Source organism: Malaya genurostris, chromosome 3 (genome assembly GCF_030247185.1).
Source record: "Malaya genurostris strain Urasoe2022 chromosome 3, Malgen_1.1, whole genome shotgun sequence".
NCBI classification, from domain to species: domain Eukaryota; kingdom Metazoa; phylum Arthropoda; class Insecta; order Diptera; family Culicidae; genus Malaya; species Malaya genurostris.
Window position 1 is genome coordinate 226,904,585 of NC_080572.1, and position 13,711 is coordinate 226,918,295.

At 35.5% G+C, this 13,711-nt stretch overlaps 1 protein-coding gene across 1 annotated transcript in view; it reads left to right on the forward strand.

Moving 5' to 3' along the window:
* Positions 1-4,120: 4,120 nt before the first annotated feature.
* The window catches only part of LOC131436212 (uncharacterized), a 50,101-nt gene continuing 40,510 nt past the window's right edge, over positions 4,121-13,711 (forward strand). Inside the window, exon 1 of the mRNA XM_058604826.1 lies at positions 4,121-4,495. Coding sequence (XP_058460809.1) covers positions 4,469-4,495 — 27 coding nt within the window. The 5' untranslated portion in view covers positions 4,121-4,468. The remainder of the gene's footprint in view (positions 4,496-13,711) is intronic.

A 13,711-nucleotide genomic window follows, 5' to 3' on the forward strand; every position in this document is an offset into this window, starting at 1 on the left:
ACTGTAGATTTTATCGTTGATTGATTACGCGATTTTCAGGAATCTCGGTCGTTTATAAATTTCTTGAACAACGCAAAACTTCATTATGAACATCTAGAGAAGATTCTGAGTGCATGAACCGAATATATTCATCAAGAAATGATTTCCTTTCGCGCGACATGTTTCGAAACGACACCCACATTGATTTTTTATGTAAGTTATAGGTGTTACGAAGCAATAAATGCATGTTTTTTTTCGTAAATTATAGGTCTTACGAATCACTATTTTGTATGTAATAGGTGTTACGAAATATTACATGTGTGTATTTTTTGAAAATTATAAGCGTTACATGCGATATTTATTTTATTTTTTATAAGTTTTAGGTGTTACGAACCGAAACTTTTTCGATAGTTATAGTCATTACGAAGCAATGCATGCGTTTCTTTTTTGTAAGTTATATGTTTTACGAACCGTTAGAAGCGTTACTTTTTTGTAAATTATAGGTGTTACGAACCGTTACATGCGTTCTTTTTTTGTTAGTTATAGGCGTTACGAAGCGTTACATGCGTTATTTTTTTGTAAGTTACAGGTGTTACGAAATGTTACATACGTTATTTTTTTTAATTTATAAGTGTTACATGCTTCACTTTTTTCGAAGACATCATACTAACAAGATATTCAGCTCTTACATTTCCTGAACAAATCATTGCAACATTCTTTTTTGCTAGCATGGCGCCCTCAGGCGAGACCGCATTGAATCTCAGATGTAGAAGTAGGGGAGAGAAATGTCAAATTCGTGCACGTAAAATAGCAGCACTACGCACCCATACAATTGACATGATATGTTGAATGTTATGCCGTTCGATGGCGTTGCTGAACTGAAGATTGATTTCGCTTCAAATTGACAGGGTCTGCTTTTTTGTAAGTTATAGACGTTACGAAGCGTTAGAAGCATGATTGTCTTTCGCATACAGAAAGATTATGCAATCACTGTGAAAACTGATTTTTGAACCGAGGTTTGGAGGGCCGAGTATCATATACCATTCGACTCAGTACGTTGAGTACTCAAAATTTCTGTATGTGTGTGTATGTTAGATTTTTTGCACTCACTTTTCTCGGAGATGGCTGAACTGATTTTCATGAACTTAGATTCAAGTGACAGGTATAATTATCCCACACACCAAAAAAATTTGTATTTTACAGGTGACTTAATCCCTCATACGATGAAATTCATAAAGACCTAATTTGTAAAATGACGGAAAATCTCATTTGTAATGACCTAATGTTAGATAAGCTTGAATTTTACTGGTTTCGACTGTAACTTGCGTTCTGCTAGCAGGTGCGACTGTATGAATTCAAATACACCTTTTACCAGCCAAGCAGATGCATGCTTCTGTGGCTCGTAAATTTGCGTGAGCTGCGACGCTCTATTTATGTGCATCTAATAAGATATAAAAATTTTTAAGTGCATACAAATTTTATGAATTTTATTTCGATCAGACTTCCGGTTCCAGAATTGCAGGGAGATTAGTATAAAAAATCCTATTTCAAATTACTTCCTAAATTTTCTGAGAGACGGTGTGACCAATTTGACCAAATTTTGATTAACTTCAAATGTAAGGTCTAATGGTCGCATACAAAACTTAGAAATTTTATCCGGGTCCGACTTCCGGTTCTGTATTTATAGGATAGAGTTTATGCTAAAAATTTGATACCGAGAGCTGCGAAACAAAAAAACTAAAAACAATTCTTAGTTGGCCTCGAAACTACTCCAATCAGTAACCACAACAACCAAACAAACTCATTACGGCTATCCAGGTTTCCGACTTCAGATTCCGGAAGCAACGGAAATAGTAGTCATATATTCCAAAATAGATCTCACTCATTTAACTTGGCCGGTTTTCACAAACTTCGGTTCAAATGAAAGGTCTTGTAGATCCATATTGAATTCCTGAATTTTATCCGAATCCGACATTCGGTTCTGGAATTACATGCTGAACATTGTTAACATATTTATACCGCCATTTCTTAAATAATATATATGTAGGTATATATATATATATATATATATATATATATATATATATATATATATATATATATATATATATATATATATATATATATATATATATATATATATATATATATATGTATAACTTACTAATGGTCGTTTGTCTGGTAAAATAATTTCTAAACTTGCCTCAAAACTAGTCTCATTGTAGTCATTGTCAAACTAGTCTCGGTAGTCATTGTCAGGTTACAATATTTCAAAACCCTTGTGTGGAGCATTAACACAGACATTTTTATAGCCACAACTTATATTAAGGTTATATGCACATAGTTAGAATATGCGGCAATAGTAAAATGATTCTATCGCAATTATCCACTGTCCGTATAGAATCGGATCGCAAAACGAGAATGAGCGATCATTTGTGGCTTCAGAGCGAATCTCCACAGCAGCGTGCTAACACGTGATGCTCAGACGGGTCATCAGGAGAAATTCGCTCTCGCTGTTAAATGGATCATACCGGGTTTTTTGTTGCTGAGATGATATCCGTCTCTCTCTGATGGCACTGATTGAATCGTGTGAAGAGTTGCTAGAGAGCGTTCTTTGATACGATAAAAACCATCCTTGCCTGCAATAGTGAAACTCATTTCGTGTTCTAACTGGCCAGAGTACTGTTTCACTCTGTAGGTTATACTAGTTTATGGACAAACTTTTTTGTTTTTCAAGAATCGAAGAAAATTATTTTGAAGACTACCACACATTTATATATGAGAATATGAGAGATATGAGAAAGGCATCATTAAAAAAACCTAAAATTTTAATCGTTACCTAAGGTTTTACGCGTTACTTTTTGTAAGTGATAGACATAACATGCATTACTTTTTGAAGGTTATGATGTAACAAGGGTTTCATGATTTTTTTTCATAAATATGTTTATTTCATAGGCAATATACATAAGTTTTTCTTCTTTTTTAGTTAGTCTGTATCATTGTGGATCCTTTAAAAGGAAATCATTTTTATATTTTTCAATAATATTTATTTGCACATCATGACAATACAAACATTTTTTCGTTTTTTATTATATTTATTGTTACGTGAGACTTTCTTTTAGTAGTATTTTGACAGATTATTTTTTTTTCTTTGAGCTGAGATTAGTTCGCGTCCACTACCAGGGTATTTTACAAATTGAAGCTCTTTGGTGCGGGGGAGTGTGGTGGGCAAAAAAAAACTTTCATTAAGTTTCATTTCATTGAAGACGACTTTCGCGGCACCAACTTTTGTATTTTTGATTGTAAAGGAATTTTCGTTTACATACGAGATCAAAAGAAGAGGTTCTAGATAAGAGATTTCCAAGTTTCGCGAAAAGTACATATTTTTAGCGAGTGAAAAGTTGTTGTAAGGGGTTTCGCTGTGAACGGGCTATAATCAAATCCAACAGAGATTCATGAAATGTGATTGTGATAAAGACAAAGTTTTGCTGGACCTTTGCACACTTCTATTTCGATCATACTATTTCTCTGAGGATCTTCTAATAGCAAAAAAAAATCTAAGACAATAGGTAGCAGTTAAACACAATCCCAATGTCGTCAGAAAGTCTGATTTTGATGCACGGAACCAACTTGTCCAACACTTTCTGAAGTCTCCCAGCTCTTTGATCGCGTGCTCCGAGACCACCATCCGCGATGGCCCTGAATTCCACGGAACAAATGCGATCCCGCGCCATCAACACCTCTTTGTTTTTCAGCCCAAAGGTAAATGCGGTATGAAGAAGACAGAAAACATCCGCACGCTGGTCAGCGATGACAATGTCGTCGTGTTCTTTCCGCTGAGTGTTTAATCGTCGATTATGCTCACGACGCGAACAGACGAGCGTGAAAAGTTCTGATTAGCAGCGTGACCATTCTGGATAACAAGTTCTTGCAGGTTGGATGTTGGATATCAGTGTGACTAGAGGTATGGGTTTGGGAAGGAAGCGATCGCCTGCACCGTCAGCCGTATCACCGTGTTGTGGTGTGTCTCGGTCAGATCATGTGTGTGACCATTTGCGACGCTCGCGATCTTCATCCAAACGGTTTCCGCGGTAATCGAGCGCGCATAAAAACAACCGCCTCGTGAAGAAGTTCTTTCTACGTATATAAAAAGCCGGGACTCGGTTTGGTCTCCCAGTTATTGTTTTTTCAACCGGCAACGGGCGAAGTCATTCCAAGGGTGTCAGTTTTTTTTCGGGATCAATACTCGGTAGTATTGGACTGTTTGTCGCTTGACGACACACACACGCGGTGGAGTGTTTGCATGTTAATCTTCTTGGAAGACCTTGAAACTATCGGCAAGAAAAGGTTAAGAATTCGGCGATTTGAATCAATCTTTCATGATCACAGAGTGTCTGATAGCTAAATGGTGAAGACTTAGGAAGAGTTACTGGAATCGATCAGAAATTACTCACAAGCTAGTGAACAGTGCTGATTCCTGGGACGCAAAATGATCCGGATGTTGTTTATCTTTGCGGTATGTGATGATTTGAATAATTAAAGTATATACAATCATTTTGTAAATTATACCTTTTAAACTATGAAGACCTCGAAAAAGTGTGAATCATCGCGGAAAATCGTGTTAGCCGAATTGAAATGAAGTGATTAGTTGCAACGTGACTGAACGAATTGAAACCGAACTGACTTGGTGACTTAGATGCATTTTGTTGACCTACCACCTAGCGATAATCGCATTCTCCAATCCCAGTACCGCAATTACTGTTCCAGTTTTGGCTTAGTTATTCGAGTTCATGAATATTCCGGCACAACAAATGACTGATTGCATTCTAATCACGCCCCAGCCTGCCGGTATGCTCTCTGAGAACGTGGAAGTTGAGTGGCGCATTTGTTGTTTGCAAGTGAATATTTTTTCGTGGACGGTGGATTTCCCATACTTCCCCGTTCGAGTACTAATAAATATTTACAGGAAAAAAATGACGTTGGAGAGGAGCAAATAAAAATAGTCGTGTAGTGATATATATATTTTTACAATTGATTGAACATACTGATTAAAATTCGAAATGGGTTTCCTGACTGTTCTGCATAAAAAAATAAATCGGTTGATTGAGAAGTATTTTGGTTGATACTGTGTTTTTATGCCTTTCTAACGAACTTTATAATGTACACATGCCAGTTTATTTTTGGTTACAACATTTCGGTTATTGCGGTGCAATTCCTCTCTTCGGATCTTTGTGTAGTGTGATAAGATGATTACCTCAGCCTTTCGACCTTTCCTGAAGAAGCAACCGAAAGCTTTATGATAATTGATAGATAAACAAATCTAAGGCTTTTCTAAATACTAAAGCTAAAAGTTGCTCCAGTTTTGTTGTTTAGTGACAAGCTTTTAAATGGGACGAGGCAGTTTGGGCAAAAAGGACGGAGAAATATAGTGCAAAGGCAGAGACAGCAACAGAAATAACATTCCAATTCAAATTATTGAATCGAACTAATGAACTTCCAGAAAACTATTCCTAGGAGGCAGGAGCGTTCCCAGAAAAAAATTTCGGGGGTGTTTTCGAATACATTAATTATTCTTCATAGCAGAGGTGGAAATAAGCCCATTTTGCGCACGAAAATGTGAATCAAGATTTTCGATTGTGAATAAAAAAACCGAACACCGTGAATTAAAAAATTGCGATTATTTTTTAAAATGTGGGAACTGTATACTACACAGAGTAGCAGCAGACCTTATGCATACGCGCTTTTTTTATTGCGCTGAGACAAATTTGTTCTCATTCTCAGAAGACAACCATTCGCAGGTGAAGAGCTTTAGTTGCTCTCACGAAAACTCGTTTGCGCATTTTTGTACCGCGGCAGAAATGAATGTACAGCGCTTCATGCGTTCTCAGCGCATTTAGACAAAAACGAGGTTCGAGTGGTCCAGTTTAATAACATTTATGCATTTTTTTAAGAATATTAAACCCTACATTTTTCGGCATTTGTGTTTTCTGAGATTTGTTTAATTACTTTCCTTGGCGTACGGCACAATATTGCTAAGAATTAGGTTTTCAGAAGCCGGAAAAAGTATCTGTAACTATTCAATCATTCGAAAGTTTTTTTTATCTATTTCTTGAAAATCTTGATGCGATCTTGCTCAACACCATCAAAAAATTTATTTAAAATTGTTAGTGTGGTCATACATGAAAACCCATTCAATTTATGATCTAGAATAAAGAGAGAGTAATCAAGTTCATAATTATAGTTATATTAAACTACTTTTCAAACCTGATAATATGGATAGTTGGAGTAATTTTTTACACTTTAACCACCCGGTGAATGACCATTAATGGTTAAATGCCGGGTGAATTAAAATAACAATGTAATAATAATAATAACAATAATTCAATTTAATGAATTATGATTCCGAAAAACATTTTAATAGACATATATTATCGAATAAGTTTAAAATAAAAATATCTGATTTCTATACAATTAGATTAAAATGAAAGATTCGTCAACAATATCCCGTATTTAAAAATCGTAGAAAGTTTCTATGTAAAAATGAACAAATTTGCTTTGAAAGCACCGGTTTTATTCGGTTATCCTATTCAAAGCTTTTTGCCATGTTCTTGCACTAAAAAAGGCTCTAAACGTTTTCTGGAAAGTTCAAGCCAAGTCCGATTTTGGCATACAAAGTATTAATTCTGTTTTCGTATTCAAAACTAATTAAAGGGGGTTCCAACGATAAGTTGTACTTATCATCCGTTCATATAATGCTCAATCACTTTTTTCAAATCACGCAGAGATTTTTTGATAAAATTTGAAATTGATGTTTCATTCATGCCGCAGATTTTTTTTAGATTCAAAACAAAGCTATGATGAATTGAAAAAACACAAAAAGGTTATAAATCTTCAAAACTTCTCTCACACGTACATTTCAAATTACCTTTTATATCGAATGAATGAACATTATCAGGAATTTATTCAAAAAATATTACGAGTTTGATTTTTACGCTGATTTGACAGAACGTTTTACTGAGAATCTACGAATAATTTAGGCACCATTTTTTCATCTAATTAGAAAGCCATACCCATATGTAAAAAATCCTGCAGTTGAATTCTTGAACTTAACAGACAGTGAAACTGTTAACTCTTGAGTCAGGTCTGGAAAAATCAGGATCAAAAAATCATAAAATCGTAATCACTAGCGAAGATGATCACTTGTGATCTTTACCAATAAAGATCACTACTGATCTAATCCATTTAAGATCAGTTGATCAGCGATCTTTGAATCACATCGATCTTCCGTCACACATAATCGGTAGTAATTTTGAGCTACTATTTCACTGATTGCTGTAAGATCAAATCACTGGACGATAGCCCGAGTTGGAGGGTCACTGCATAGGACACATGTCTCACAAGCCAGTTGTCGTATATTCGAGCCTCAACCTGGTAGGATTCTTAGTGTTAGTAGGATCGTAGCACTAGCCATGCAATGGTTCTGTACGCTATGAATCGGCTACGAAGTCTGTTGAAACAGAAAGGCTATATTCCACGAAAGGAATGTAATTCCAGGACTTTGATTTCCGATCAGCTTTGAGCATCGTGGAAGAAAATCACATATGAGCAAGATCAGACATGAGTGCCGATTGATTTACGTCTAAAATCGTTGATCCCGATGAGGGGTCCTACAGGAATTTTAACTATGGATGACGCGTATCAATGAGACTTCAAAAATCATAGAAAAATTACCAATTTTGTATCTTTGGGAAGTTTAGTGACGGGTGATAAGGAATATTAAAGGAGCATGTACATCAATTTTTTTCGTCAGTTTATATGCTTGAGGATGCTCAAATTGGGGAAATTGTCAATTTGTAACTTTCCGGAATGCTGCTTCAGCAGTCCTTATCACCAGAGTTGGGAAAATTACCGGTTTCATGGTATGTTCATGCACTAATTAGGTTAAACTTAATAAAACGCTATTTGACATGAATTTGATTATTATAGAAGTAACAAGAGCGCAGCATTTGGCGCAGCGTTTGAATTGGCGTAGAAAAATCCTGCACCTCTGTTACTTCTGTGTATGATATTCAAGTTTCAAGCACTTTGTGATTGGACAAGTTTTTTATCATTATAATTATTATTCATTGCAGCATGTATGTTAATATTATTAGCTGCTTTTATTAATGGTATTACTCCATTACGACGGTATCACTAAGTAAATTTCAAATACATCACGAAACATGGAATTTCGATGCGACCGACGAAATAAACTCACCTAACGAGCCTAAAATTATTAATATCGGATAATCCATATCTGAGAAAACTGAGCGGTAATCAGTTTTGACGTTTTTGTCACTTATACCATTATATCACAGGAACCGTAAGTGACAGCCATTTGAAGGTCAAACCTGTTTAATGAACACAGAGTAGCATTAAAACGAGCCTAACTTTGTAGAAATGAAGACATTTTTAAACTATAAGTGAAACCAAAATTTATCTTATCAAAAATAATTCTTTTCAAAGTTCGAAGTGATACGAAAAAATAATACTGACTATTTTTATTTTCTGTTAATCAAAAAAATTTTTTATTTCCACCCCTGCTTCATAGGTATGGAAATATATACAATTACTTTAAAAAAAATAGTTATGAAGTAGTTTTTTGATAATTACTCATTTTATAACTGACCTAAATATTGAAAGAAAGGTGTCCTCATAGTTTAATAATTTTTTTCAGTTTCGACGTAGAACAGGAATCAGCAACCCTGTTCTATTCCATAAAAATCTTCTTTTATTTACCGGATCAGAATTATTTCACCGAAAGCCGTCTTATCGGAAGCGTTTTTTTTTTGTTTTGTTTTGATTATGAAGGTTTTAATCCTGCCTCTTGGGCCAGAAAGTTTCTAAGTGCGGGGTTAGGAATCGAACTCGGGTAGGCGGCTTGAAAGGCAACGACATACCCATTCTGCTATTCACGCCCCCGAAAAAACGTCATTTCACCGAATGATGCAACAATCCTTACATACTGAAGCCGTTTTGCGTTTCCTATGTAGAAAGGCTAGGAAATCACTGTGAAGACCGACTTTTGAACCGTGGCCCGGATGGCCGAATACAATCATATACAATTCGAGTCATTTAGGGGTTATCCTAAGTTTGTGCTTGGAGCGCATAACCGTTTTTAATTTTCTTCACGTTTCGTCTTAGACTCGTCAGTTCAGAGCAGTTCAAACTTAAACAGTTCAACTTGAACCGCTAAGCAAACGTAAAGTTAATGCTATTCGCAAAACACTTTTTTATTTGGCACTGAAGTGACATGTCTTTACTAAGCCAAAAGAAAACGTAGACAGATAAAAATATTTTGTAAATTCACATTTATTTTCATGCACATATTTGGAGCAGGCAATTGAATGGAAATTAAAGGTCTCTTTGCCCAACTGCCTGCTGTGAAATTTTTTCCGAATCGAACTTCCAGTTCGGGAGTAACTGGGTAAAAAATAAAAGAAAAAGTGAATCTCGATATTCGTCTACTTAAATTCAAATTACTATGGCTAGTTACTAGTCTCATTACCTGCAATTAAATTTCATCCGCATCCGACTTTTGGTTCCGGACCAACGGAGTAAAATGTTCATTATAATAACAGAAAAGTGCATTTGATTTTCTCAGAGAACGATGGATTAATTCTCGTAAGCTTGGGTTCAAAGGTACCCCGGGTTGGCGGTTCAATGCATAGGACGCTGGTCTTACTAGCAGTTGAAGTATGTTCGATTCCCGATCTTGGAAGCATTCTTATTGTCAGCAGGATCGTAGTACTAGCCGTGCAATGATTCTGTATACTAAGAATCGGCTGCGAAGTCTGTTGACACAGAAAGGCCAAATTCCACAAAAGGAATGTAATGCCAAGACTTTGCTTTAAGTTCAAAGGTCTTACAATTCCATAGAACTTTGTCGAATTTTATCCCGATATGACAACTGGTTTAGGAATTACAAACTGATATGTTTAAAAAGTGATCGTGTATAGAGAAAATCACTCCACGATTTCTACGAAACAGTTGAAATGATTTTCACAAATTTAGTTTCAAATGAAAAGTATTATGTTCCCATAAGTTGGTGTAGAATTTTGTTCTGATCCGGCTACCGGTTCCGGAAATATATGCAATAATCGGAAAAATTCTTTTAAATTTGGCTTAAAACTTTTTCCATTTATATTTTATGCTAGTTGCTGGCTAAACGAATCGATTTTATCTATACCGGTTTCATTAGTTCCAGTAATGTCATTGTTCTTTTCGATGATGCAAAACAATATTCGTTGAAGCTTGTTTTGCTCGTTTCTCGTTGGTGAAATCAATGGACCATTTTTTTGCTCAATAGAACGATCCTCTCCTAAAGGGGATTCGGCCTCGGGCGATAATTATCCTAGCTAAAAGCCACTGACTGGCTCCCAGTTCCCGATTCCGGAAGAACCGTAAATAGTAATCTATAAGTTGACCGCCCAAACCTCCGTTTACTAACACTTTTTATACGTTACCTCTTTTTACGTAACTCTTTTTACGAACAAAATCCTAAATAACGTAATCTTTTTTTACGAACCAAATCCCAAATAACGTAAACTTTTTTTACGAATCTACTTCGTAAAAAGAGGTTTTGGCATACATCGAAAGCGATTTCCGGCTCATTTAATTCCATGGAAACTACTACAATATGAGTATTTTTGAAAAGGGTATAAAGAGTAGATTCCGGAAAATGATATTTAAGGTGGTTCTGAAATTCAAGATGGCGACTTCCGGTTCCTTGATATTCCTTGAAAACCCTTACAATATAGGTATGTTTGGAACGGGATTGATTAGTAGATGTCGGAACACGATGTTTGAGGTGGTTCTGAAATCCAAGATGGCGACTTCCGGTTTATTGATATTCCTTTAATATCCTTACAATGTGGGTATATTCGGAAAGAATTAGATTTCAAAACGATCACAAACATCTTTCTTTTTTGGTACCTACACACCAAATCTGTTCTGAAAATACTCATATTGTGAGTATTTTTGAAGAATATCAATAGAGCGGAAGTGATCATCTTGGATTCAGAACGATCACAAACATCGTTTAAATCGGACATCGGATTAAAACAGGTTTTGTATGAATTTTTTTTTGTTAGCGACATATTATACGTATACTAAAAATAATGCGAATTTCCGAAGTTATGCGTTATTTTTAAATATTTTTTTCTTGATGTCAAATGTCTTAAAAATTTTCTCTCAAATTAAATCTCATCAATACAAAAAATTTCTGACTCCCACAGTCTTTTTTTTAATAACGAGATAGCATCATATTTTAACGATTCACGCGTTTCTAATACCATTCGATTTCGTTTTTATGTGAGCTTTGCGATTTTTTGTCTTTCTCGTATAGAAAATTTATACAATCACTATGGAAACGGACATTTTTACCAAGACTCGGAGGGCAGAGTGTCATATATCATTCGAATCATTTCGTCGAGACCGCAGAAGATCTGTGTGTGTATATAACATTTTTGCGCACTCACTTTGCTCAGAGATTATTTTGTGGTCCAGTACAAAGTTCCTGGCTTTTATATGGATCCGACTTCCAGTTCCAGTACGACAGGGTGATTATACAAAACAATAATGGAAATATGTGCACTAACTTTTTTCAGAGATGGCCAAACCGATTTTCACATAATTAGATTTCTGATTTCAAAAGTTTTCAAAAATAACCATGCAAACAGAAATGAACTCTTCAAAACTTTTTTGAAAAATCTTCTATTTTCTGTTTACAAAATCTTCTATTTAGGCTTCTGAATTCGGAAGTACCGAAAATACTGATTAGCTTACTTCAATTTTCCGGAGACCGTTCAACTATTTTAATTTAGCTTCAAATGAAAGATCGTATGAATCTTATGAAAATTCCTTCGGATCCGAACTTCGGGTTCGGAATTATGCGGTACGTTTCCCATGCATAAAACCTGTTTTGATCACCTAGTGGTGTAATGATGCCTTTCTCATATCAATCATACTATCATATATAATGTTCTTCAGAATAATTTTCTTCGATTCTTAAACAAATCACCGAATTCGGTTTGTTTGACCGTCTACTGATAAAAACTATCAATTGGAGAAGATTTGAGGTAGATTTAGAAAACTTTTTACGGGTTTTCGTCCTTTTCAGTGATGGTAGAAATTTTTTAACACACTTTACCCTATATTTCCCGATCCGGAAGTCGGATCCGGATGAAATTCAGGAATAACGTATGGAACCACGGTTCTTTCATTTGAATCTATGTTTGAGAAAATCGGTCGCGCCATCTCCGAGAAAAGTTAGTGCAAAAAAACGTTGTATGCACATATACCCACATACACACACGCAAAAATACATATTCACACATACACAAACAGACATTTTGCGTACTCGACGAACTGAGTCGAATGGTATATGTCACTCGGCCCTCCGGGCCTCGGTTCAAAAGTCGGTTTTCACAGTGATTGCATAACCTTTCTATGTGAGAAAGGAAAAAAGACTTCAGTAGTTCGGATAATACATCATTCATTCGGATCTCGAGGTGAGAAATGTCTGTGTATGTGTCTAATAATGTCACTAATATTTCTCAGAGATAGCTGCACAGCATGGAAGGTCTTATGGTCCCACTGATTGCTATTGAATTTCATCCGGTTCCGACTGGAACCGAATCCAGAACTACAGGGTAAAGTGAGTTGAAAATTGCGAATTGTCATTTTAAACAACAATGCAAAATACGGAAAAAATCTTTTAAATTTGGCTCAAAACTATTCCAATTTGTTGGTTATATTAGTTACTAACCACACCACCCAAACTTTGGCTATATCGATTCTCAGCTTCCGGCACAGCTGATATCTGTCACTATCAACTAGCAACATTGTACGATAAAGATTGAATAGCTTATGTCACTGGACAGCTGCCAACCAGGCTCTAAAAATCATCATGTATTGATTGTCTGCATACCCTCTTAGTTTGGGGCGAAATCAAACAGTTCAGTAGCGCGTATTGACGTTTCCATTCCACCAGAAATGAGTTTCGTTGCTGAACACATTTTTTCTTTAAAAAAAGTGGATCTTTCTACAACTTTGCCAATTTAATCATGAATGGGCGATTAAATTACAGACCAAACGATGATTCATGATTAAATTATAGACCAAACTGAACCAGTTTGACAACGACACAAGACACGATTCATGCGCTATCTGTCAAAAACAGTGTTGCCGAAAAGATACCAGCAATAAAAATCATCCTTTATAACACTTTTTCCTATCTTGTTATCTAGCTATTTGTTAACATGTTGGTTTGTAATTTTTATCATTTCTTGCACGAAACCGAAAGTCAAATCTGAATGAAATTCAATTGCAACCTAAGTGTTCTTCATACCTATTATTTGATCGTAAGTTTGTATAAATTAGTTTAGCCTCTTCGGAAAAGTTCCTTTCCGGAGAACTAGACCGATGTTTCTGGTGCTTTCGAAACCGGAAACCGCTATAGCTGAAGTGAATATGGTTCGTTATCAACTAACAAGACCCATTTAAAATTCATTAGTTAGAGATCGGTTCTCAGAACTTTGTACCTTTTTTGTGTCGTCATTTACATAAAGGTTTGAAATATTTGACATCCATCTCCCTGCAATTTCAGAACCAAAAGTAAAATTTGGAAAGATTGTAAAAGTATTGTAATCATTTTTCCTTTTTTTAAATACTAATTTTATGATAATAGGTC